This window comes from Tasmannia lanceolata, unplaced genomic scaffold, assembly GCF_043159265.1.
Source record: "Tasmannia lanceolata isolate RefF3 unplaced genomic scaffold, GAP_Taslan_0.1 ptg000011l, whole genome shotgun sequence".
Classification (NCBI taxonomy): Eukaryota; Viridiplantae; Streptophyta; class Magnoliopsida; order Canellales; family Winteraceae; genus Tasmannia; species Tasmannia lanceolata.
In genome coordinates this window covers 4682133-4709772 of record NW_027518688.1, presented here as the reverse complement: position 1 = coordinate 4709772, position 27640 = coordinate 4682133, and the positions used below count along the sequence as shown (strand labels likewise).

At 39.8% G+C, this 27640-nt stretch overlaps 1 protein-coding gene across 4 annotated transcripts in view; it reads right to left on the bottom strand.

Annotated features, from left to right (window-relative positions):
• LOC143886379 (zinc finger FYVE domain protein) overlaps positions 1-27640 on the bottom strand; it is a 129607-nt gene that overhangs the window by 65401 nt on the left and 36566 nt on the right. For all 4 annotated transcript variants that reach the window (XM_077390326.1, XM_077390325.1, XM_077390324.1 and 1 more), the window contains 6 exons: positions 23018-23141; positions 18739-18837; positions 18315-18386; positions 17940-18077; positions 1746-1899; positions 430-797 (listed from right to left, as the gene is read on the bottom strand). In XM_077390326.1, the coding sequence (XP_077246441.1) occupies positions 430-797; positions 1746-1899; positions 17940-18077; positions 18315-18386; positions 18739-18837; positions 23018-23141 (955 nt within the window). The remainder of the gene's footprint in view (positions 1-429; positions 798-1745; positions 1900-17939; positions 18078-18314; positions 18387-18738; positions 18838-23017; positions 23142-27640) is intronic.

Genomic DNA, 27640 nt, shown 5'->3' with positions numbered 1-27640 from the left:
TTCAAGGGAGAAAAAAGTTTGGGAAGTTTCCCCAGAACGACACAAAAATATGTAGTTTCAAATATCAAAATCCTAAACATCTCCATTGAAACAGAGATGAAAGCAATTTTCTTTTCGTACATTGAACATGGGTTATGAGGATGCCTCATGTCGCATGTTATCTATCAGAAGCACTATAAAACCTACTGGAGAGAAACTATTGTTTCTTTCCTCCCTTCCACCATCTCCCATACACATAAGACATGCACTTTTTGTTTCCTTCCTTCAAACCAGAGATAGCTTACAAATATAAATCAAACCATTATAAATCGAACTGCTGACTACATCAAAAACTTGCATGCTGAAAACAAAAATTTCTACATGACCATAGCTGAAATGTGCAAGAGAAAGCCAGTGGAACCAAAAATAAATGAATGAAAGAAGCCTTACATCTTTAGGCCATTCGTATACAAGCGAGAAGAAGTTGAAATCATGAGTAGTATCAATGCCATCGACTATGTCACCAATTGTTGCAATGTACAGAATAAATGCAGAAAGATATGTAGCAGGCTTGGAACTTAAGGGACCAATTAATCTTTTTCCAGAATCTTTAATTTCGTATCCAGGGGGCTCTCCACTATTTTCTCCGGCGGTTGAATAAGAGGATATTGGTTTGCTAGCTCTTAGTCCAAGCCCAAGAACCCCATCCCTCTCAGAACCTGTGAGGATTTTCTTAAGAGAGTAGATCCCTTCTCCTTTTATAAAATCTCCGTCAGTTTCTTCATCAGCAACAGCTCTGGCGAGATTATGAAGCTTCCCTGAAATTTATACAGACGATAAAAATTATCTGTGATTTAGCCGACACTTTGAATTTATTGCCGACACACATGCCATGCCATGTCCAACACGACACTCGTGTCCACACGTGTCGACACTTCAGACACTTTTAATGTACTCCAAGAAGGGTCAAATTTAATGTGGGTGTGTCGACTAAGTTTTTGTACCATGTCAAGTGTGACAATCTGTTTTATTAATAAATATTTTGCTCACCTCTTTTATAATTAACTGTTCTTTTATTATAAACTCTTCTTTTAGCTCTTCTTTAACTAATATTTGATGTTATATCCCCTCCCATAAATAAACTCTTATTCAAATATTATATTGATTGTATCCTATTGGTCTCCTTTTCACACTGAATATCGGTGACTGAAGAGAACTAGAATAAATTGAAGAATGCATTGTTATTTGACTATCTCATGTTTGCAAATTATGATAGTAATGGTAATATTATGGGTACGTAAGTTTATGGGCGTGTCACTATTTCTATGAATTTTGGGGTTGTCATATCAAACACCTCGTATCCATATATCAAAACTCAACAAACAAATCTCTGTCTACCAATCATGATTATATGTACTTTCTGATTTAGTCGTGTCCTCGATTAAAAATTTTGAGGGTTTGTTGTCTCCGACACTCCGTGTCCATGTCGAAACACGACACTCTTTCGCAGAAGAGGGGATTCTAAAAAAAAGGGATTCAGCTGTAATTTTGGACGTTTGGAAATTTCGACAAATTGATTTTTTTAAATTTTCCAAAATTTCGGCCAAAATTTTCGAAGTAATTAAATAATGTTTTTTACCGGATTTCGGCCGAAATTTTGGTTTCGGCCCAAGGCCGAAACCAAAACAGAAATTTAAATCAATGCATGAAAGAGATACATAATGACATAAAATGTAGTACAGATTTCACCAATTTTAGAGATTCACCACTCAAAAATTGTCGTTTTCCCTTATGAGCATCTTCAATCATCTGGTGTAGGATAGAAAGAGCACGTTGCCTTTGTCCTTGTCTATTAGGCTCCTTAGACGTAGAAATAATCATATCTCCAGAAAGAATCGCCTGAAGATTTGGAGTTCTCTCCTGAAGAAACAGAGGAAGTACTTAGACCTAAACATGATATTCACTTTTGAAGCATATAAATTTCCTTGAAGAGGCAGGTTGTGAAATAAAAATAGGAGCCAAGGGTCAAATATATAGGTGGAAGAATACCCCCATGAACAGCCTCAGAGTGACAGCAGAAGTAGAAACAAAAAGTACAGAATTATTATAAATAAACTAAAGGACCAAGTAGAAGCCAAATTATGTAACGTTGTGAGTTAGTAACGGGAAAAAAAGATAATTGTTCTATTCACAAATAACTGAGACGAATTAGTTGTCCATTCAGAAATAAATAAATAATAAAGATTGATGAGGTTCAATGCTGCCACCTTAACTCAAAGCAAACTTTTTTTTTTTGAAATGGTAATATGATATATTGATAAAAGAACCGAGATGGTCCAAAAGGATTACAACAGGAAAAAAAAGAAATACAACTGTTTCATGGAGGAAGGAAGTCAAACCACTCCAAATCCAACATGACCACCCCTGATCTAGCGAGAGAATCAGCTTCATCATTAGCTGATCTCCTAACAAGCCTAAAGACAATAGAAGAACCTGAAGTCAAATCTGAGATCTCCTCAAAGAAACTAAGAAACCTCCAAGGGGGAGCCACCGATCCCGATAGCCACCTTATCACATTGGAAGAGTCTCCTTCCACTATCACCTTATCATACAGATCCAAACCCAAATGCTTGATTCCATGGAATGCCGCTTTAACCTCCGCTTCAGTTGAATCAGTTATGCCAATAGGACCTAAAAAGGCCCACAAAGTTGATCCTAAAGAATCTCTGCACAGACCTCCAACGCCAGCCAGTCCCGGATTTCCAAAACTAGATCCATCGAAATTGACTTTGATAAAATCTGCAGGCGGTGCTTCCCACTTGTGAATAATCTGAGGTCTTCTTTCTACTTCAAAACAAACTATACGCCACCCCTCCCAAAGGTCAAAAGCCAAAACAAATTGAAACAACGGCAGAGTTTTAGCCCACGAAATAGCTAATGCTATAATTTTCAAATAGAGCCAATAAGAAGATTTAGCCACTCCCTCAAAGACCCTTGAATTCCTTTCTTTCCAAGTAACCCACCACAATGCCAGGAGACACATTTTCCATAATACTTTCCCTTTCTTTTTCCAAGGAACTAACTCCCAACTCTTCATTAACTCAAGAATCGATCTAGGAAACACCCAACATATACCAAACATTGACAATAACAGCCCCCAAATCTCTCTCACTAGCCTGCAATGAATAAAAAGATGGTCAATAGACTCCCCATCCTCCAAGCATAGAGGACAATGATCCACTAACCACATGCCCCTTTTTCTAAGGAACTCAATAGTCTGAATTCGACCACTACACTGCCCAACCAAAAAAACTGACTGAGGGGGGACAGTGATACTTCCAAACCTTGGCTGAAAGGGGCTCACCACTAGAAGGAACCAAATGAAAATAGAAAAACTTTACCTAAAATAACCTGGAAGGGTTCCAAATCCAAATTCTTCTATGAACCCCACATCTTTTGATATAGCAAACTTATAACAATTCTTACAACTGGGAGATCGCCTCCAATTCTCTATCGAAGAAATTCCTCCTAAGTTTTTGTCTCCTTCCTCCAACCATTTCACTCTTGATTTTTGGCGCCATGTAATCTCCTCATGAAGAAGCAAGCCTTTATGTTCTTGTTTAACTTTTCCCAATTCCTCCCAATCCTCCTCAGATCCCAAACCGCATTCCTCCAAGGCAAACCAACTCAAGATCCGATTTTCCAACCAAAACTTCCTCCCACCAGACTGCAGCTTCTGGATTCTCACCCATTCTTTCAATCTTTTCTTAACGAACCTTAATTTGAGGCCAATTACCACACCGGATGGACCCACCACTTGACAAGAATGCCACCAATTTCCTAACTTGTCCTCCATACTTGCATAGTTCAGCCAAGCAATATCAAATCTGAAGGGAGGTGGACCCTAAGATTCTAACCTCGGGTCAAGAAGAATAGGGCAATGATTTGATACCGAATGCGCAAGAACTTTCTAAGACACTTCAGACACCAAGTCCATCCAACCCGAACAAATAAGAAATCAATCAAGCCGACTTCGGCTTTGATTGACTGACCAACTGAAGAAGCCACCAGATAAAGGGAGATCAACAAGTTCAAATTTTGCTATGAAATCAGCGAAAGCCCTCATATAAAGACTTGGTCTCTAGCATCCCAACCTCTCTCCGAGTTCCTTAACTTCATTGAAGTCTCCCCCAATACACCATGGAAAACAACAAGAGGCCCTAACCTTACCCAACTCCTCCCAAAATAAACCCTTCTCCGCTCTAAGAACTGGACCATACACGCAAGAAAATAGCCACCTTGAATTATCTTCCACCTTACTTAAGGCCACAGACAGAGAAAATCTACCTCTCCATTCATCCTGCTTACTCCATATACTCCCATTCCAAGCTACTAAAATACCTCCTGAAGCACCCACTGAACCAACAAAAGCAAAATCCCAATCCGCTTGGACCCCCAAACTTCTGATATCACTTCTATTTATGGATTCCATCTTCGTTTCTTGCAGGCAGATAAGATCAGGCTTCAACTTCTTCACAAAATCCTTAACTTGAATTCTTTTATCCTGATGCCTCAGGCCATTGATATTCCAAGATATTATCTTCATTATTAAACAACATTTGCAGAAGACCTCCCCTTTCTACCACTAGAAAGGCTCCCACTCTGCTCCGACGAGGATCCAACATGCACTCCACCACAATAATTAATTCACGACTTTAGTCTCTGGAGCTCCCTAGCTTCTTCTTTTTTTTTTTTTAAGACTCCTCTGACCCTTTCTTTAAATGCCCCTAATCCTCTGAGTCCCTCATCTCAGCGAGTTTGATGTCAGCTAAGAATGTATCCTCAGGCCCTACATACACCAGCCCCAATTACTTACTAACACCCAAAGTGTGATTCACAGAGAAATCAATGTCACACTTCCGAGAACCCTCTCAGTGACCACTTCCATTAGAAGAACCTGACACTTCAAAAAAAGGATTCTGCAAATCGGCAATGGAAGCAGAAGAGATGAGAACTTCTTCACAAAGAGAATCAACAGACGCATGGGATTCAAACTCCAGAATAGAATTTTGCTTTTTGGAGTAACTATGATGGAATCTCTTCCAATGAAGAAAACTTTTAGCACCCTTCTGTGCCACACCAGAAACGATCTTTATACGGCCCAACCTCGAGACACAACCAGTCGGAAACATAAGAGAACTCACATTCTCCAAAACAAGCTTAGCGAGGTTGGCTAAAGAATAATCCAATTTAGGCCCCTCATCAACCATATTTAGCCAGAAAGATTCGGAAACACTTAAGGACATCCCACACGAACCGGATTGATAAGAGATGAGAAGGAACATTAGAGTAGTTTGCAGACCTCCACGACCACACGGGCCGATCAACACAACTTCTTCCCTTGAACAATTATTTCCTTCCACTCCCATGTCCTTCTCAAACGGATCATCCAATTCCTCCTCTGAGCCAAAGACTAAGCGAGAAGCAATTCCAGACAGAAAAAACCGGGATGAAAAACTCTCCAATCTGTGACCTCTAGCCAAGGAAGCCTCCACCAAGCTCTCCCCCAAAGGATATAACGAAGAAAGACTGGGACTCACCATACCTCCAGCATCACCTTCCCAACAAGGGCAGAAGGAAGTGGACGACGGAGAGATCAGAGAATCCAGACTCGAGCCTTCAGGTGATCCCAATATAGCCCTAAAATTACCGGAAGTGTCAATACCCTTTTGGATTATTCGAAGCCCAAGCCCATCCCCGTCAACTTCGTGGGCCAAGGCCCGAGGCCCAACAAGGATCAAAGTAGATCCATCTGGTGAGGCCCAAGGACGACAAATTTCACTTAAAGCCTCTTTACGAGAAGATCTCAGGGAGAGCACCGCCATAATGTCGAATAGACTATTAATAGAGCAAGTGGGGTCCACACCCGCAGCTACCGCATTATTCACACCACACAAACTTCGCCACCTATAAGCCACTAGAGAAACATCATTTTGAAATTCGAAAATACAGCCATCTGGAGGAACTCTATCCTGCGCCACATGCAGTGTAGGATAACAATCCCCGTTAACGTGAGCCGCCTCCATCGTCTCTCCCAGAATTGAACCAAGAAGCACCTCTTCCTCCGCCACCTCCTCCGGAGTCAAATCTAAAGTCGAGTCCAAATCTCTAGAATCAAGATCAACAGACAAGAACTCACTCCCAGAGTCCTCCTCTCTCCCGGAATTAGAAGATCCACTCACAGAGCACAGAGAAGACATTTTTCCTCATCCTTTTTCACAGTAACCCATCTAATTGCACCATCCAATGAGACTTGAATATTCATCAATGAAATCTTTACAGAAAACATTAAGGTCAGAAACCTTCAACCATCAGAAGAGTTTGTGGCACACAAGTTTCTCGGAAATGAGGCTCACTCTACATACATAAGAGTTTAGACCTATAGAACAAACTTATATTACAGCGAATGGGTAGATCAAATTATGTAAGAACCAACACCCATCCACTCGACATATTTGTGCGTCCTTGATTAATAAAATTTATTATATTGGTGATTCAAGCGTCTGACTAAATAGACCCGTGCCCAAGCCTCAACATATTCCACTCGCAGATGAACTAGATTATTTTAGGGGACTTATATCAGCACTACTATGCTATGATAATGGGACGAATCACCTTGTTTTACGCTACTCTAACTGGTTGCTGAGAGCTTTTTGTAAATCGTAATAGCTTTTGACAGCTGATTAAAAAAAGAATAGATTGCTGAGAGCTTTTTGGGAATTGCAATAAGCTTTTGATAGCTGATTAAAAAAGGATTGGCTGCTGAAAGCTTTTTGGGAAATGCAACAGCTTTTGCCAGCTGATTAAAAGTGTAAAACAAGGTGATTTGTCCCATTATCAAAATAAGGTCATGGGAATATCATCCACTTAATCTAGAGAATCCAGATCTTCCACAAAAGTCTCAAATCAGGTTCTCAATTCATTAGCAACCACAACGGAAGAAAGAATTGCAAGTATAAGGACAGATTGGTTCACGCTGGACATACATGGATTGCTAGTACATGGGCCCACACAAAGAAATTAACATATTAAAGGTTGTGCCTCACTAGATTCAAGTTCCAGCTTAAACTGCATAATGCACTTAACATCAATGGTTCCCCGTCAACTCACTTCAATCAACTAGATCAGATCTACAGAGTACTTCCAAGTTCCAAATCGATGAAAGGTATTCGAACATCAAAATTTTCAAGTCACAAATCTTTAAAGTTCTTTAAAAAGTCACCACATCAAATAAAGAATCAGACGTGCTGATGATAACTAAACACAGTCGATAAATGTTTAGTAACTTGCATTTCTTCTATAATCCACCAATTTACACAACCTCGGGGATCAAAGGCCCTCTCCATGTAACTCAACATAATGCTCACTCTCAAAGAACTAGTCAAACATATGGCCTAGTTCCTTCAAAGAGATGCCCAGCATGGAACAGATAATTGTCAACTGTCCCATGCTGTAACTGCATCAAGAATGTAGAAAAATGCATGTGCTATGCATATAGCACTGGCATCATGTTAAAACCATTGTTTTAAATTTCGGCCGAAATCTGAAATTTTTGGATTTCGGTTTGATTTCGGCCGAAATTTGGTTGTCTTGGCTTCAAATTTCGGCCGAAATGACCGAAATTTGGAAAAAAAAAAAAAATCGGTTGCAGTGGGGACTGAAACCAAAATTTAACTCCATGGTTAAAACCAATAACTTTGGCAGACAAAGAGCTTAATAGCATGACTACTCTGCTCAAAGCATCAGCCACTCTGTTTTAACTTCCCACCTTATGTCAAATGACAGAGGCGAACTCCTGCAGGTATGCCACTAATACTACTCATCTTATCTTTCCCGTTGATGTGATTCAAGGCTTTTTCATCTGAGAACAAATTGAATTTCGAAATCAAATAATGATTCCAACAACGAAGAGCATGAAATAACCAAATAGAACTCACCAACATATGTAGTGTCCAATTCCGGTGTACAGGTTTTCACTGAAGAAAGCTATAAGAAGAACCTCACGGTACAATATCACTCAATGCCCACGTGAGAGGCAATACAATCAGGCTAAAACAAGAATTTGTGGCATATTCTGCTTGAACAACTTAAAGCTCTTCTCTAACTCAGGTGTCCACTGAAATGTACCACTTCTCAGAACAATGGTGACGAAAGCAATATGATGGAATTGATGTTCCAAACGAATCTCCTATAGAAAGCGGATGAACCATGAAGGTACGACCTATTAAATGTGTTAGCCGAAAGTTTAGACAGAGAAAATAAAATGAGTTAGGGTTATCTCCCCCTGACTCATATCTTTATACTAAAACATAAAGGAATGTACAGTCCTAAATGCCCTTACGCAAGTTACATATTCCAACACTCCCCTTCAAGCTGGAATGTAGATATCATACATTCCTAGCTTATTACATATATCACTCAATTTTGACTTATTTAAGGACTTTGTAAACATATCAGCTAATTGGTCCCCTAACCGAGTAAACACAGTGCAAATCTCTCTTTTCTGGATTCTTTGACGGATAAAATGACAATCCACTTCAATATGCTTGATGCGCTCATGGAAGACTGGATTGTTGGCAATGTATATTGCAGCTTTGTTGTCGCAATAAAGCTGCGAAGGAGAAGATGAAATGAAGCCAATTTCAGAAAGAAGTGAACATGGCCAAATAAGTTCCGTGCTTGTTTTTGCCATTGCCCTATACTCAGCCTTTGCACTGGACTTAGCTATAACATCCTGCTTCTTACTCTTCCATGAAACAAGATTGCCACCTACAAATGTACAATACCCAGTGGTAGACCGTCTATCTGCTGGGGATCCAGCCCAATCTGCATCAAAGAAGCCTTCAACTTTCATATGGCCATGTCTTTTGAACATCAATCCCTTCCCTGGAGCCCCTTTCAAATACTTGAGAATCTGTGTCACCGCAGCCCAGTGAGAAGTACGTGGAGAGCTCATATACTGACTGACAACTCCAACAGCATATGAAATATCTGGCCGAGTAACCATGAGATATATAAGTTTACCAACAAGCCTGCGATACCTGCCAGGATCCTCCAACAACTCTCCTTCTTCTGGAACGAGTTTCACATTAGGATCCATAGGTGCAGAAGCTGGTTTAACTCCAAGATTGCCTGTTTCTTTTAGCAAGTCCAAGACATACTTTCTCTGTGATAGGAACAAGCCTCTACAAGAACGAGCAACCTCTATCCCCAAGAAATACATGAGCTGACCCAAATCCTTAGTAGAGAATTCCTTTTGCAAGAAGGTTTTCAAACGTTGTATAACTTGTGAATTGCTCCCTGTGATGATTATGTCATCCACATAAAATATCAACAAAATACACCCAGCTGAAGAGTGATAACTAAAGACTGAGTGATCCACTGCGCATTGTTTCATGCCAAAGCGCATGACTGCCTCACTGAATCTCCCAAACCACGCACGCGGAGATTGTTTGAGGCCATATAGTGACTTGCGTAGGCGACACACGTAGGAGGAAGTCTCCCCCTGAGCAACAAACCCTGGTGGTTGCTCCATATACACCTCCTCAGTCAGGTTGCCATGGAGGAAGGCATTCTTCACATCCTGCTGATGAAGGGGCCAGCTATGATCAACAGCAAGAGACAGGAGCACACGGACAAAGGGAATTTTTGCAACGGGACTGAAGGTCTCAGTGTAGTCAACACCAAAAGTCTGAGTGTATCCTTTCGCGACTAACCGTGCTTTTAAGCGCTCGACAGTACCATCAGGGAGGTATTTGATGGAGAAAACCCACCGACAACCAACAAGACGGGCACCAACGAGTAGGGAAACCAGATCCCATGTATCATTACTATGAAGAGCGCCCATTTCTAGGTTCATAGCATCACGCCAGCCAGGATGGTCAAGAGCCTCAGCCACTGACTGTGGTAAAGACATAGAAGACAAGGAGGAAACAAAGCTCTGGAAAGTACTGGTGAGCTTATCATAAGAAACAAAATTCGAAATAGGATGTGCAGTGGAACGGGATCTCGTACGAGATGCAATAGGAGAATCAGAAACAACAGAGGAAGGCGGAAGAGAAGATACCTGAGAGCGGGAGAGAGGGATCATCGGCTCAGAAGATGATTGTGCGAGAGGAGGTAGAAGAGACCTATCTGTAACTTGGCGCCGCTGATACAGCTGTGTAATTTTAGGTGGAGCTGGCTTCTCCAAAGTGGCAGAAGAAGTAGAAGCTGCAGAAGCTGGCCGCACGGAAATAGGAGATGACGGAAGAGGAGCGGGTAGATCTGGTAAGGGAAGCGAGACCTCGGACTCGAGAGAAGGGGTGAAAGATGCCGCGCCATGTTGGAAGAATGCCTCAGACTCAAAGAACGTAATATCGGCTGAGACAAACCAGCGACGCAGACGAGGGCTATAGCAACGATAGCCTTTCTGCGTACGGGAATACCCCAGAAAGACACAACGCTCAGACCGGGGATCGAGTTTGTCACGGCCAAGTCCAAGGTGATGAACAAAACAAACGCATCCAAATACACGAGGTGTCAGAGGAAAGTGTTCCTTACTAGGAGATAAAATCTCGAAAGAAGAGGCACCCTCTAAGACAGAGGAAGGAAGGCGATTTGCTAAGAAACACGCCGTGAGAAGGGCATCACTCCAGTATGCCTTAGGAACACTCATCTGAAAAAGAAGAGTGCGACCTACTTGAAGCAAATAACGAAGTTTCCTCTCAACAACACCATTCTGTTGAGAGGTGTACGCACATGAAGACTGATGTAAAATCCCATGTTGGGAGAGATAGGATTGAAAGCCATTAGTATCAGAAAAATATTCTCTAGCAATGTCAGTACGAAGACATTTAATATTGCAATTATATTGATTCTTAATTTCAGAATGAAATGTGCGAAAAGCAAAGAACACGTCGAATCGACTCTTCAGTAAATATAACCAGGTCATGCGTGAGAAGTCATCAATAAACACAATAAAATACCGAAAGCCAGTACTAGACGCGACCCTAGAGGGTCCCCATACATCAGAATGGACTAATTCAAATGGACTAGACACTCGACTAATGATCGGGGACGGAAACGACACACGACGGTGCTTCCCGACACAGGACTCGCACTGAAAACTAGAAAAAGGTCAGGGAACCAGAGAAGTCTGCTGCAGCCGCTGAAGTGAAGGATGCCCCAGGCGACAATGCCACTGAAATGTATCCACAGAGCTATGTAAGACAGTAGGCGGCCGGCAGTCAAGACGATAGAGTCTATCTACCTCACGACCCGTTCCAATCGTCTTCCCAGTCGAGAGATCCTGAAACAAACAGTAAGATGGGAAAAATGAGACAGAACAGTGAAGAGATTTAGTAATTTGGCTAACTGAAAGTAAACTAAATGGTGATTTTGGTACACATAAAACAGAAGATAAGGTAAGAGCAGGATGATGGGAGATCTGACCAACACCAGTGATTGGTGTAGTGGACCCATCAGCAAGGGTGATAGACTGAGAGGGAGATGAGAAAGAGCGAAAAGAATGAAACTGAGAAGAGTTACCAGTCAGGTGATTGGATGCGCTAGAGTCAATGATCCCTGACCCTGAGCTAGATAGAAGGGTAGTGGGTGAACTACCTGGCTGGGCGAAACCTGCAGAGGGAGGACGAGAACTGAGCCGCAGACGCTGGAACTCCTCATAATCGGCACGGCATAATGTATAGGTGGAATCAGCTGGTGCAGGAACAGAAGCAGAGGGAGCGCAATCTGAAGACGAAGCAATAGTAGCACCCATGTGAGCCGAGCGTGCCTGACGAAGCTCGAGATGCAGGGTATAGCAATGGTCAATATAATGTCCCTCGCACTGACAGTGAGTGTAAAAAGAACGGCCACGGCCACCACCAGAACGACCACCACCACGGCCGGCACGGCCACGACCAGAGGAGGCTCCACCACGAGGCGGGCGAGTACTGCCATCATAGGTCGCGAGAGCAGAACCATCAATAGGAACAGATATCACTGGATCACCAGGAGAGCACTGCTGGACGCGGAAGTAAACCTCAGTAAGGGAAGGAATAGCGCCAGAACCGATAATCTGCTGACGAAGATGCATGTACTCTGGACCCAAACTCTCAAGGTACTGCACAACACGGATCTGATCCCTCTGACGGGCAGCCTCTGTGAGATCCGTGGTAAGCAGCATGTAAACATCAAGCTGCTGACAGAGGCCAACGAATTGGCTGTAATGGGCGGCAAGAGAAAGATCACCACGGCGGAAACGCACCCACTCAGAATAGGTAGAGCAGATCCGACTAATGTTTGCCACGCCAGAGTAAAGAAGAGTAACCTGATCCCAGATCCGTTTCGCAGTAGGCAGAAGCATCAAGGGCCCAGAGACGTGAGGGGCCATAATCTGCCACAGAAGGGTACAAACAAGAGCATCCTCCTGTTCCCATCGATCAAAGGAGGGATCCGTCGTAGGAGGAGGATCACGACGAATGACGTGGGCTTTCCCACGGGCAATAAGATACTTCTCGACAGCTACTTTCCAAGTAACGTAGTTTGCCCCATCCAACTTAACAGCAGTGATATGTGGGAATGATCCGTCCACAGAGAGAGATGATGACGAAGAAGACGCCAAAGAGGGTGTCGGACGAACGCCAGGAGCCACTCCTGTGGAAGGATTGTCAAGCACCTCCTCCATAACAACAAGCAAGAAAGAAACAGACAATCCAAACCAAGACGAATAACAGGAGATAACAGAATAGGTGGGCAAACTAGGATACGCCAAGAAAGCTAGACACGGCTCCAAGAATGACGGGCATCGACGAAGCTTGACAAGAGGGAAGCCATGAGACACAGAGGGGAGCCGCAAAGACAAACTAGAATCAAAGTAGGGTAAGAGATGAAGATCTAACCCATAATAACAGGGAGAAAGAGTAGTAGGGTTTACCAAGGGATGAAAGGAAGAAGAGGAAAAATGATGTAGGTTGAAAAACTTGGGGTGTGAGGCTTACCAACAAACCTATGGGAACCTAGGAATTGGGGGCTGGAAAAAAAAATTCTGAATCGAGGCGAAACACAGCCTTGGAAACTTATTTCCAGGAAAGTGATTTTGTGGGGGGGGGGGGGTCAGAAAATATTTTCCGGTGCAAATCCTCGTTCTTGGAAAATAATTTCCGCCCTGGGTAGAAAATGTGTGGGGGGTTGCTGCGCGGGGGTACAGGACCAGGAACTATGCGCAGGGGAGGAGAAACGTGGCGGGCGGGAGGGAGGGCCTGGTGCCTTCGGCTCGGAGAAAACGACTCCTTCTCAGGAGGAAAAAGACAGCGTGCTGGTGTGCCTCGGATGAAACTTGGCCCGGAGTTGAGTTTCGCGGCGAGAGGGGTGGGGATGGCGGAGAAGATGGAGGCTGATAGAGAACCCTAGGGATCAGAAAACCCTACGGCTCTGATACCATGTTAGCCGAAAGTTTAGACGGAGAAAATAAAATGAGTTAGGGTTATCTCCCCCTGACTCATATCTTTATACTAAAACATAAAGGAATGGACAAAGTCCTAAATGCCCTTAGGCAAGTTACATATTCCAACAAAATGGTCAGTCATAGGCCATCTAAGGATGTCCTACAACGTCAACTAATCCATCTCTGTGATTAAGGGAGATAGCACTTAAAGATGGTCTGCCTATCTATCAAAAAGTTGTACTTTTTGTTGTCATATAAGTTGCGCTCTTACAACACATCCATCACATTATGTAAATATGCAAGGTGATTTGATTCATCAGTGTCAAGAAAATGCTAGGGCATTATATGTCACAACAGCATCACTAGGCACTCATATAGCCTCTATTGCATCCTAAACACGATCTTGCACTCGTCCCCTAACACTATGAAGGTCGATATTCAAGAAAACTAAACCTCCCGTCAACATATCGAGCATATAATCAGGCATCAATATGGGAAACCGGTACTTGATAGTAAGCATGTTAAAGCTTAATAGTCATGCTATCAACACAGATATGGCATGATACGTCCTTTTCTATCAGAATGGGCTACAATGAACATGGGTTCATGCTCTTTAATCATTCCTTTTGACAATCTCAGCTACTTGCTTCCTAAGGTTCTTCATGTTCATTGGGACGCATTTACTCGGAAAGCTTGACCCTGAAATTAGGCCATTGTGGTGCTGGATATCTGTCATAAGAGGTAATCCTTCTAGTAACTGTTCTAGTATCACATCCACATCTTCCTGCATTACAGGCTCATCTGAGATCTATAGTACTACCTCTTACACCAGCGTAACCACTAGCAAATAAATAAATCAATTCTCCTAACATTCCTCCACAATATTCTCCATACAAAGTACGTTTTTGTGTCCCCCTTCACCTTACCCTAGTTGTCCTATTTCTTTGACAAACCCAAAAGAATTTTTACATCATCCACAATAGACACCCTAGAAGCTATCTTCTCACTAATGAAGCGTTGATCGACTTCAATATGATTGATCATGTCATATTAAACTATGTCATGGGCGATTCTAAAAGCAGTTTTGTTTACGAAATACAAGTTCATAGGCATATGAACCAAGATTTCAGGTTTCGGTTTTGGTATGTGTTTCGATCATTACAGAAATGGAAAAATGTCAGTTTCAGATGAAATTTTTAGTGCAGATCTGGTAAAATCACGAAAAAAATCATGGAAACATATTCAAATGATGGAATTTAAGATGAACATTCACAAAACATTAGAAAAGCACAAGTACAATTAGAAACCATCACATAAGAAAGAAAAACACCCATAATGGTTTAACATCGAACGCCTAGTGACATTAGTTGTCAGACATGTCTGAGAATTCACTGCATGTAAAATTTCATAAGTAATTCATATAAATATTTAAACCTAATGCATACGCACCACATTCACATGCACTTTGTATAACTATAATTATGGTATCTAACATAAGACATAATACAGAGTTATAGTATTCAATTTAACACAGTAAATGGCAAAGGAAGATATTTTCGTGTAGAAGGGCACACTGGTCCATTTCAAAAGAAAAAAAAAAAGGGCACACTGGTGCAACCTGTACCAGTGATCCTGACAGCATCAATCTGTAACTAGTTTTCTTGTGTGCTTGTAAATGTCTGCCGTGTATCATGGCGTAGTAAAAAGCAGTAAATGATCGCACAGACCAGTGCAGATTCCACCCGATGCGCATGGTTTACGGGTGATTAAACACATCCATAGGAAATAGTCCTGCACTCCTGCCCTAAAATGGGGTGGGGATACCCTATGTCATAAAAAAAAGACCAGTGCAGAATCCAAATATGCTACAGTACCTTACCTTCATAGTGCCGGAACAGCATATGTAACGAGCCAGGCTTTTCAGCACCTTCATGACCCTAGAAAAAAACATCTACAAGCAGCGAAGAGAATGCTTGAGGCACCATGGGTTTTGGCCTTCACGATGCCGCACACAATGGGGGAGATATTCATGCAGAAGGTACACTGACGCATCCTGTGCTTGAGATCCTAACAAGTTTTAATCTTTAACTGGTTTTTGTGTGCTTGTATATGCCTGCTGTGTATCATGGCGTAGTAAAAAGCAGAAAATGGTAGTGCAATCCGGTGAAGAAGTGAAAGAAAGGGGCATGGAATCAATTGCAGCTGAAGTTACAAGGATTCGATTTCTACAAGAAGTAAATCCAGGGGATAGAGTCAGATTTTGGTGGGATATATGGTGCTCAAATATATTATTGAAGGACAGGTTTCCATGTTTCATTGTTGTCTCAGAGAATAAGGATGTTATGGTTAAAGAATGGTTCACAAGATCAGAGAATATGCGTGGTATGGTGTCCAGTTTTCAGGAGGAATATTTTTGATAGGGAATTGGAAGAGGTGGGAAGCTTACTGCAAACTTTTAAAAGGTGTTATATACAGCTAGATGGAAAAGATAAAAGAATTTGGGTCTAGCACTCAGGTGGGGAATTCTCCGTTAAATCCTTCTATCACCAACTTGTACCTTGCTTCAGTACCTCCAAAGTAGCCAAAGTGTGGGACTTTTAAGCTCCACCGAGGGTATGTTCTTTGGGACGGTCAGCGATTCTCCAAAGAATCCAGACCATTATTGACTTCCTTAGAGAAAGGAATATGATGATTATTGACCCTCTATGCTTAGAAGCAGGGGAATCAGTAGACCATTAACTAGTTCACTGTAAATTTGCATCAAAGGTATGGAGTAGGATCTCTTGTAGATTTGGGATTATATGGGTCTTCCCGAAAACTTTCTTGGAGCCTTTGAAAATTGGGCCTTGGTACCGTGGAAGAGGAATGGTAACAACCTTTGGTATGTTTCTTTTCTAGCCATCATTTGGGTTCTATGGAAGGAGCGTAACACTAGAATCTTTAAAGGTTATTCAAAGGGAGCCCAATTTCTTTTCAGTAAGGTCATTGCTTTAACTATTTCCTGGGTGAAAACTCTAGAATCCTTTAGATTTGCCTCGGCGTATGATTTGTGGCACGGTTAGAGAGAGATGTGTGGGGTATCTAACAATGCTCATAAAGTAGTACAAGCATGGACCCCCTCCTCCCCAAGGGATACTTAAATTGAATTTTGATGGCTCGAGTATGAGGGACCCGGGTCCCTCGGGCATTGGAGGGCTCCTTAGAAACGAAGAAGAGATCGTAATTTGAGCATTCAGTGGCCCAATTGGGGTGGCAGCCTCAAACGAGGCTGAAGTTTAAGCCATTTATCATGGTATCAGATGGCTTCAAATCAAGACTTGGAGAGGGTATAGATAGAAGGGGACTCTCTTAACGTTATTAGGTGGCTTCGAGGTTCCCATACAGCTCTATGGAGATTCACGGATTTATTTGACGGAATTAAGGATAGAATTTGATCCTCTTCGATATCCTTTACTCACATAAGGCGGTCAGCTAATGGAGAGGCTGACAAACTTGCTAGAGAGAGTGTTTATAGGGGGGAGATGGAGTTCACTTGCTTTTTGTTTCTTTTCTGGACTAAAATGCCATATTTTTTCTTGTATCTTATGGGACTTTCTCGGTCTCTCTCTTTTTTAATAAATTTTCCATACAAATAAAAAATAAACAAGTAAATTTGAATTCGAATGTATATCCTCTCCTATGTGACAATTAGAGTGCAATGAAGAAATATCAACATTGTGTGTTCATGCTAGAACCAAAAACATCTAGATTGACTCTCATTTCATCAGAGAGAAAGTTCAGAATGATGAAACATATCCTTAGCACGTGCCTAATCAATCAGCTTACAGACACATTTACGAAAGCAGCCACTTCAGACCAGCATCAGTGTTTGACAAGCAAGCTGAGAATGTTCAAATGAAAATTTAAGATTGAGGGGGAGTGTTAGGAAAGACCACAAAGGGATATTTTACTCATTTCCCCTACCATTGTATATAAAGTTTATAAACCAATGTACTCTCATTTCAACATTAGTCAAACTACTCTCACCCACATGTGGTTGTCTTCTATTTTAATGTCATCTATAGATCTGATTTTACAGGATTATCCTTTATTTCAACCCTCCAAGTTCTGGAATACAATCCATTTGTACGTGACCATAGAGGAGACTTCCATCTTTTTAACTTGCCAAGGTATCTTCTATGTTTTGGGCGATCAAAGTCAGTTGTTGATTCTGATTTCACTGTTATTGTCATCATAAGGTTTACTCTCAGCTCCTTTTGTTCTGATTGAAGACATCGTACAATGGATTCCAGCTTGTCCTTGTGGCAAATGTAAAATGCTTATTAATGTTCCATTATCGCATTTCCCATGTGAACAAAATGTAAATGGCACCCGGCTGAAGAGAAATTCCATTCCAACAAGTGTATAATATGACAAGAAAACGAGTTACAACATTTCTTCTTTGCATTACCTGTCCCTTTCAAACACCAACCTGTTCCAAGAAATCATGCAGACGTTGAAGGATACGCCTTGTTACAGAAATTATGCTCACTTCTTGAATCTGATCCCAGTAAGTTGAACCGATCTTGGGAGAACCTCCGGGATAGATCTCAGATAACATAACCCGTGCCTGCATATATCAAAATTTAAAAGAAGGCTTACATACCAAAACACTTGTAACATACCAAGATGCAAACTATCATAAGAAATGACAATGATATATGTTTCGCAAAAGTGGAAAGTCCGTCACCAGCAATCTGTAATTTAAAATTCATTGAAGTAACAAAAGGAGAAAAGATCTAATTTACTTGAAGAAAGTTATGAAGCTAATTTCAAGTTTGATCACAAGTTAAGCAATCAGACTCGCCTTGTCTAGAAGGTGCCTGCACATATCAACAGACCTAGCAGAAGTTGCAGCAACATCAATAGACAGAAGAATCTGAAAAGGGAGCTCATGTCAGTAAATGAATATGGGAAAGGTTTTAAATTTCGGTTTATGGCCGAAACTGAAATTTTGGCTGAAATTCAGAAATTCGGGAAAAAAAAAGAATTTTATATTCAATTCGAAATTTCGGCCAAATTTTTGGTAATTTCGGCTGAAATTTCAGAAAATTCATACAATTTTTAAAAAAAAATCATTTTTGCGAAATTTCAACCAAAATTTTGGATTTTTTTAGAAATTTCGGTTTCGGTCCCCACCGAAATCCAACATTTCGGCATTTCGGACGAAATTTAACTTCATGATTATGGGTGACAAACATAATAAATAAAAATCCACAAGGAATACTTACTGCAGCTAAAGGACCTAACTGAGCACGGAAAGATGAAAAATCCAATTCTTGGACAGCATTTGGAGCTCCCTCTGCAGCACGAGACACTGCGTCTTCCACCTAGAAAAGAAATCAATAGAGTTTTACCTACTGTACCAAGAAAAAATATAAAAAATTTATTACTCTTTACCTCAACCATGTCAAAACCCATACAATGTGCACGGATGGAAAGAAAGCAATGATGATATATGGACCATAGAATACAATGATCGTGAAAGAAATTAACAAGCACTTAAATAATGCGAACTCATTTTGTTTCTGACAGCCAAGAGAAGCATGAAAAAATGGATACTACATGCATGCCTATGTATAATGCAGAAAAATACCTATGTACAACGCAGGGTTGTGTGTACACCATGTCTGGTGAGGATCATGTGAGGCTTACGGTTCATGATGAACACTGTTGTAGCCATATGTTACTCTGTGATTTAATAAATGTTAACTAACCAACTTCTCCAACAGCTTATGCTGTTGGAGAAAGGCGTTATTTATCTTTTATAGTTTAACACTCCCCCGCACGTGTGGCCCACTTGGCAAACACGTGGCACATGTGGTCCCACTTTGGGCCAACCATCGCATGTGGATTTTACTATCCGGGAGGTTTGAACTCGAGACCTTTGGCTCTGATACCATGTTAACTAACCAACTTCTCCTAAAGCTTAAGCTGTTGGAGAAAGGTGTTATTTATCTTTTATACTTTAACACTCCCCCACACGTGTGACCCACTTGGCAAACATGTGGCACATGTGGTCCTATGGCAAAACAAAAGAAAACGAAAAAACAATTTTAATGTTTTATCATTTACTTGCCCTTGTTATCCCAAATAAGATCAAGGGTTGCATGGGATAGAATACAGGATTTTAAGGGAGTTCATTAAACCTTCTTTGAGATTTCCCCAAGTTTTCCAATTTTTTGCTTTCCAGAGCTCACAGCTCATATCCTGCGTTGCAAAGGGTCCACTAATTGAGAAGGTACCATTAGATGCATTTTCCTTGGTGAACAACAACATGAGGCAACGTGTTTTAAAAACAAGTAGTTTCTTAAATTATTCATGATCACTTATTACACATAATGCACTCAAATGTTATGTTGAACTGTTGATTAATGCTGGTTTCTTCACAATTAGTGACTCATGGTTTTATCTATATTTAATGTGTTACCTATTTTTTTTAGGGAAATGATAACAACACTTCCAACATTTTTATTAGATGCAAGAAGCACCTTGTCTCGTAGTATTTAAAGGGATTGTAAGAGATTTTTGAAAACTTTAATATCCTTCTGACAGCCCTCTAAATACTACATGATAAGATGCTTTAGTGCATCTTATAAAAACGTTTGAGTGTTGTTATCATTTCCCTTTTTCTAATGTCCTTGTTTCTAAATACTATGTAGAAAACGAAAATCTCATGAGGCTTACACGCCAAGCCTCCACCGCTTTTGACTGTTGTTATCATTTCCCTTTTTTTAATGTCCTTGTTTCTAAATACTATGTAGAAAACGAAAAACTCATGAGGCTTACACCCCAAGCCTCCACTGCTCCATCCTTTGGACACTACAGAAAATCCTTCTACAAAATACAAAAAAGAGTTTGACGTTGGAAAACAAAATTAGCTATTTAGATAAACATCAAGATTAAACTACTAACGACTTCCAGAAATAACCACACAAAATATCAAGCATCCAGAAAATGTGGAATGGTGTCAGATAAATGAAACAGTACTTGTGACAACAATGCACACAATTTGGTAGTCTTCTGAATAATTCAAAATATTTGAGTGCTAATAATTTTCTATAACTCTGAATAGTTGAGAAAAACAAAAGGGACCAATGTGAGAAAAGGGTATCATCTAATAGCTAAGATTCAATGTTGCCTTCATTTCTAGAAATATTGAACTCCCAAGATTGTGATTGTACTGGTTCCATGACTAGATGAGAAGTTTCAGAATTTGAGTGACAACTTAAAAATAATTTAGTATTCAAGAAATGCGGTATTCATGCGTACTAATAAAGATTTATTTCATAGAAAAGTGGCAAAGTTTACGGCTGGCTGCCAACCTGACGCCTACCCTCCTTTATTCTGGCTTGGGATATAAAATATTAATAAAGATAAAATAAATATATAAATAAATGTTATGGGAGAAGGTATGGATTTGTTGGATCACAAAGAACACCTTCACTCAGGAAAGGAGGACAGCATATGGTGGTAAACCATGTTTGTGAAGGCCATACTATTCCAAGCAGAGTAGGTAGTTGGGTTGGAATAATGAAGCATTGCCGAGATTGTAATTATTGGTCCACCAAAAGGTATTCATATTTCTTGTGTGGGCGTTCCTATTTCTTGTGTGGTGTATAGGAATATTATTATATTAATAAAGATAAAATATACAAAAGTTGTGAGAGAAAGAAATAAAGGGGCTTGTTGGATCACATAGCACAGCTTTGCTCAGGAAGGAGTAGAGCATATGGTGGAAAAACCAAGTTTGTGGAGGCCATAATATTCAAAGCAGAGTAGGTAGTTGGGTTTGAATAATGAAGCATAAGCGAGCTTGAAATTATTGGTCCACCTGAAAGAAAGTGCTACTATTTCTTGTGTGCCTAAGATTGATGACAAGGGATAATTGAATTTATTTATCATTCAAAAAAAGGACTGATGACAAGGGAAGGACAACTAAGCTTGAAAGTATTGATCCAGCTCAAAGAAGGTGTTCCTATTTCTTGTGTGCTTAAGATTGATTACAAGGGATACTTGAATTCATTTATCATTCAGAAAAAACTGATTGATAACAAGGACAACAACAAGCTTTGCAGCGTGTATGGACTAGACAATCAAGGTAATCGAATTAGAAAAAATAGATACTCCATTTAGGTTAATCAACATTGTCACTCAGCTGCAATACGTGACCAAGATCGTGGACATAATTAGGTTAAACCCCTTCCCCCTCCCCGACCCATACACCCACACCCACACAACAACCCAACACCCAGCAAGACATCGACATCCCACCAACACACACAGAATCATATATGCAATAACATGAATTCCATACTTGGTAACGGAGTGGCATCAAGGTCTTAACCAACAGAATGAGTTCCTCACAAACAAACTAGTAATGAAATAGCATAAAAGCAAATTCCAGAAAGCAAATAATATAAGACATTTATTGCCTCCAAATGCTAATTTTGAAACCACAAAAGCATGTCCTAAAAATTCCACTCAAGTAAGAACATGAAACTGGAGCAACGGTGTAGTAAAATGTTACTTAAAATGTCTATCCGAAGAGGTATGAAACCTACTCATTAAAGTTTCCTGGCTGAAACCTAGAAGCTTGAAGATAAAGTTGAGTACGGATGGTGTGTCAAAGTTAATCCTAGTACATCTGGTGGTGGGGAACTGGCGATATCTTTAGAGATCATATGGGTAAGCTCATGTTAGTCTTCTCTCATTTTTATGAGGTTGGTACTAACTCACAAGCTGAAATGAGAGGAATTCTAGACAACCTTAGATATAGTATGGTATTAGGGTTCTCAGAGGATTCCCTGGAAGCTGATAGTACGGTGTTGATAGATATGATTAACTACAATGAGGAGCCACCTTGGTCTATTAGCTAATATTAGTAGGATCTTTTGGTCCTTATCTTTGACATTAACCCTCGGTTCTCTCATTAGTACAGAAAGGGCAACCAACTAGCAAATGCTCTTGACAACCATGCTTGTGTTTTAAGAAGAAACAATACTTTTTGGCCATGAAAGGTCCTCCCTATAAGTGCTAGAGGAGCTACGAGATGTGACTCATTGGGCATTCCTGGTATTCAATTTAGCTGATTCTTTCGTTGTTGAGGAAATGCAACATGTCCTCTAGTATTTTTTTTTCTCTAATTTCAATAAAATTTAAGGTACGGTTGCTCCATTGTGACCTAGTGGTCACAGGTAGAGTCACGGAAACAGCCTCTCTGCAAAGCAGGGGTAAGGCTGCGTGTATCTAGCCCTCCCCACATCCCGCAATGGCAGGAGCCTCGTGCACTGGGCCGCCCTTTTTATCAATAAAATTTAAGGTGTCGGCCCGTGTTCCTAGATAAAAACAAGTCAGAGAAAGCCAACGTTATGCCTAGGTGATAAATGCAATAAAGATTACATTTCAAAACCAATAAATTATGTTGCCTTACTATATAAACATAAAGATGATTAACGGCCACATTTAGAATAATAATTTCATGGATTGGATGAACAATTGAGGACATACCGATGCTCTTCTAAAGGCACCATCAACCCACTCAGCGAGTTCAAGAGCTGCTTTATCTTCTGGAGGTAAAGAAAACCTATGTACGGCCTCTTCTCCAATATCATATTTTGCCCTTTGCATGCAACTGTCCAGTAACAAAAAGAAAAATAAATTTGTTAGAACTTTATTATACAGTATATCAAGAATCAGAAATTCTTGAAGCAACATTTCAAACACATCCGAGCAAGTATGAGTTTATCCCGTACATAAAAAATAAGAGACTCAAATAAACAACTAATATACAAATAAGTCCAGTATGAATTAAATGCTTGAGAAGAAAAGCATTTGAAAGTCATGGTTTGTTTGTACCAATGTATTCATCTATATGGCAGGCTGATATTTCCATGCCATTTTTTCTTGTCTCATTTTTCAAACAACCAAGCCGCACTACGCTGTAACCGCAACAAATAAAATAAATAGAAAACACTTTGTAGAATTGGAGGAGGATAATAGAAGCGAGAAGACGAGGCAACATAATTTAGGGGTTCACCCGTTAATCATCGAGGAGCGACCAGCAACATAGATAGATGTGTTGACAATTAAAAATCTACTTGAGGAGGATCATCATCATCACAAGGCTGACAGACAGGTTTGTCACATCGGAATGGTGATCATCAATAACCGTTCAAAAAAAAGAATGGTGATCATCAATGCGGGTAGGTTCCACCAACTAACTTATAGCTTGGCTACAAATCTGACCAGATAATAGAGCAGCAACTTCTACAATTGGAATCTTTGATCACTGCCACCACCCTCGTCAGTTTCCCAATTGTCTCCTCCACAACTCCACGTCCATGACGTCCTCCATCAACCAAAAGTGAACACTAATAGTGTCCCTAAGGCTATTGATACTCAGGAAAAGATCAAGGACACACAATGGCAGCTGTCGTGAGTATATTAATAATTCTACCATTGGGTTCGGGGTCATGCCAGCCCTATGCAATTTTGGGTAGGTCTTGAGCTTTGAATTTTCAATGACATTGGGATGGTGACAGTGCCACCTTCGACAACAGAGTGGTTTGCACTAACAATCAAGAAGCTATTAGTAGAGAGGGTTGAAAATGATCTCTAACAAATGAAAAGCAATCTAAATTTGCTAAAGTCGGCTTTAGGATCGCAAATGAAATGTTTTAGTAGAATCAATTGGGTATCACTACTACATTCCTTCCTCTCTTACTCTTTGGTGAAATTAGTTGTTTTTATTTTTCTTATTTCTAGGCTAGGGCATCAATTTCCTTGGAGGGCAGATTGAGCAATTATAGTTTTGTATGTGAATGCAGAAAGCCTTTTCTTCCAGTGATTTCGATAAGGTAGATTAGGGTTCCGTCAGTTGCATATTTTATAGGGAATTAGTTGGAGAGAATTGGGGATTTTGTTTTCGTATGAAATGAATTACCTCTAGCATAATCCCTTCGATTATTTAGGAGGTAGAATTAGTGCATAAGGAAAAATTCTATATGATACAGTGCTATATCGATGTACCCAGATTACCGATACGGACGTAGAAACGGGAATGGAGATGTCACACAGCATTTTCTGAAATCTAGGAAACTGATACGAATATGAGTATCCCATACCATGCGATGAGACAGAAGTACAAATAAAGTACGATAAAACTTAACTGGATTTAGCTTCAAAGACAGAATTAATAATATATTGAAAATTGAATTCTTAAAACACATACTAAAAATTATAATTTCAAATATGGAACATTAACACGCCAAAACATTATAGTCAATTTGAAGAGAGTGACATATATTCAAATCATGATATCTATTTTGACCAACAAAGTATACAAGAAGTATTCAGTACGAGCACCAGTATCATATCTTGTCTGACATGTACGTTGGGCATACGAAAGTACCAATGTATCATATTTCATGATGCCAAGAATGATAATTTTGCAAGCAATCGGGGTTGTGGGAGGTTAGGAGAGAGCGCCTAAAATAGGGATGAAAGTATCCAAACTCTTCGCAATGCTGAAAGAGAAATAAAGAAAAACACTCTTTGTGGAGCTCATGTCAGACATTTTAATTGATTTTGGAAATTGATATGCATCATTGTTGAAAGTAACTTGGGTTAACGGGAGTGGGCCATGGGACATATATGTAAAAAAGAGGGTGAAGTCTCTTCTGTTTTTTTAATATCAATTTCTCACAAGTGGGGGTAAAATACTACCTCCCCCCCCCCCCCCCCCCCCACAACCCAACCCCGCACGCACGACTATAATGAAGAACCTTCGTAGGTTCACAAATACTATGAAGGCTTTACCTTAAAATTCCATCCTCTCACTTCTGCTTCATCGATTTCTTGTTCTTCTCCACTGTTGTCAAAAACATTTAAAAATATGGAATCAGAGCTAACACCAAGTCTTGTGTTCAAGGCACAGAAGGGCGGCCTTGGAAAAGGGCTACCAAGAGCACCCAAAGTAAGAGTTATCACAAAGTGGGCCCACCGATCGAAGGGGTGACATATGAAAAGGGCTACCTGAAGCAACCAATCAGAGTGAACACCATAAAAAAAAACTGGGCTGTTGGCGGAGGGGGAGACCTGTGAAAAGGGCTACCCAGAACAACCAGAGAGGAATTCGTCACAGAGTGGCCATCGGGGATGTCATCTTTGAAGCGTGGTCGAATGATAGGATCCTAAACGGTTTAAGAGCCTAGCCAAACGTGTTCCATCAATCTAAATTTAATCCACTTCCATTGATCAATCTAAATCAAGAAAATCAAAGAAACCCTGATAACAAGAAAAGCCCCTCAAGTCTAGGTCATATGACTTTCTCCATCGGCCGCACGGCACATTATACATCAGATTTAAAATGCGTGGTAACAAGCGACTCATCTTCAAGGTATTTCCAATCTTTTTAGTTTAATGCGTTGGATATAATGAAAGTTTTTTCTCCATCGGCCGTATGGTGCATGTTTCAAATTATCAGACATCCACAAGAGTGCTTGTCACCATGGTTTTAAATTATATTCTAACAAGTCCTGAAGTTTCATCTTTAAATTCTTTCATGTGTATGTTTCTATTTGTTTATGTGAGTTTACCAGATCTCTACCGAAATTTCCAACTGAAACTGAAACGTTTCTGCCTTGTGGCCACCGAAACCAAAATATTAAACCTGGAATGCTACCACTGTAGTATGTAAAGTACAATACTAAAGATAACATGTCGAAATTTCAACCAAACTGCATAGAGAAGCTTCAATTTCACATTTTTTGCTTAGTAAGTGCTAATTCTTTTTTTTTCACTAATTTCTTCAATTACAGTGCAAATGCATCAACTAATTGTTGATTTGAGGCATTTGTACATGGATTAGTGAATGATTTTTTATTTTTTATTGATTTATGTTTTTGAAAATTACGAAAAAATAATTTTTGAATCAAAGGTAATCATGTATGCATGTTAACTTCTAGTTTTATCATATGTGAGTTCTTGCCTAATCTACCAATTGACGAAGTAAGATTTTTTTATTTTAAAAATTAATTATTTTATTTATTTTTGTTAGGCATCCTTTAAAGTTTAAAGGGAAAAACTATATTTCTAAAAAAAACCTTATCATATACGCACATCAGCTTCTAATTTTTTTTATATACAAGTTAGTTTTGTCAAATCCACCGATTAACAGAATTGGAATTTTTTTCATTTTGAAAATTAATTTTTTTTATTTTGTTAGAAAATCCATCAAATGTCCATCAATATATTGTACTCCATTATATTGTACTTTTAAGAAATAATAAATGAAGTAAATTTTTTCTTACAATTTTGAAGCATATGTATAGACGATTGTGCACAATTTCAGTTAAGAATGGAACTTACTATTCGAGACATGAGTAAAAATGCATGCTATTAGGTGTTTGACTTTGTTAAACCAGGTACTGATGGTTGTCTTGCTTATGTGAGTTTCGAAGTTTGTATTTGTGCTTATTCTAGCACTTCCTAAATTTCCATCTTAATTTCCATTATTTGCATGTATTTTCATAAACTTTTGTGATTTTACAAGATTTCGACAAGCATACTGAGATTGACATTTAAACCTTCGCACTTCCTAAATGCACTTTGGTATTAATGAAATAAGTCACAAATATCATTCTTGGAAATTTGGCAAGGGAAAACCTCAGGATATTTTAAATTTTTTTTTTTTCCAGGTTTATATCAGGAAATGGTAAAAATAAAATTATTTAAAAATATAAAATATGTAGACTTTTTCAACTCAGAATTAGGATTAGGTCCAAGGTTTTAGGATGTTTGGGAGATTTTAGATTGAATGAGAAGATGAGTTTTTTTTTTTAATAGTCACGTCCCCAATTTATCGCGATAATTTGGGAGAATTTCAATTCTCACGATAAATTCATATTTTATCGTTTGATCAAAATCTCACGATTTTCTCCCGAGATTTTCAATTTCTCGCTGATATTTGTGACAGTTAATGAAAGGTTGTAGCTCACCATAAAACAGAAAAATTATACCATTATGCACAAAGTATGATGAAGCCAACACAATCTAAACTTTTTAGAGGATTAAAGGTCCATGTTCACGACTTCACGTGAACTATGGAAAAATCTCCTAAAGGAAATGAAA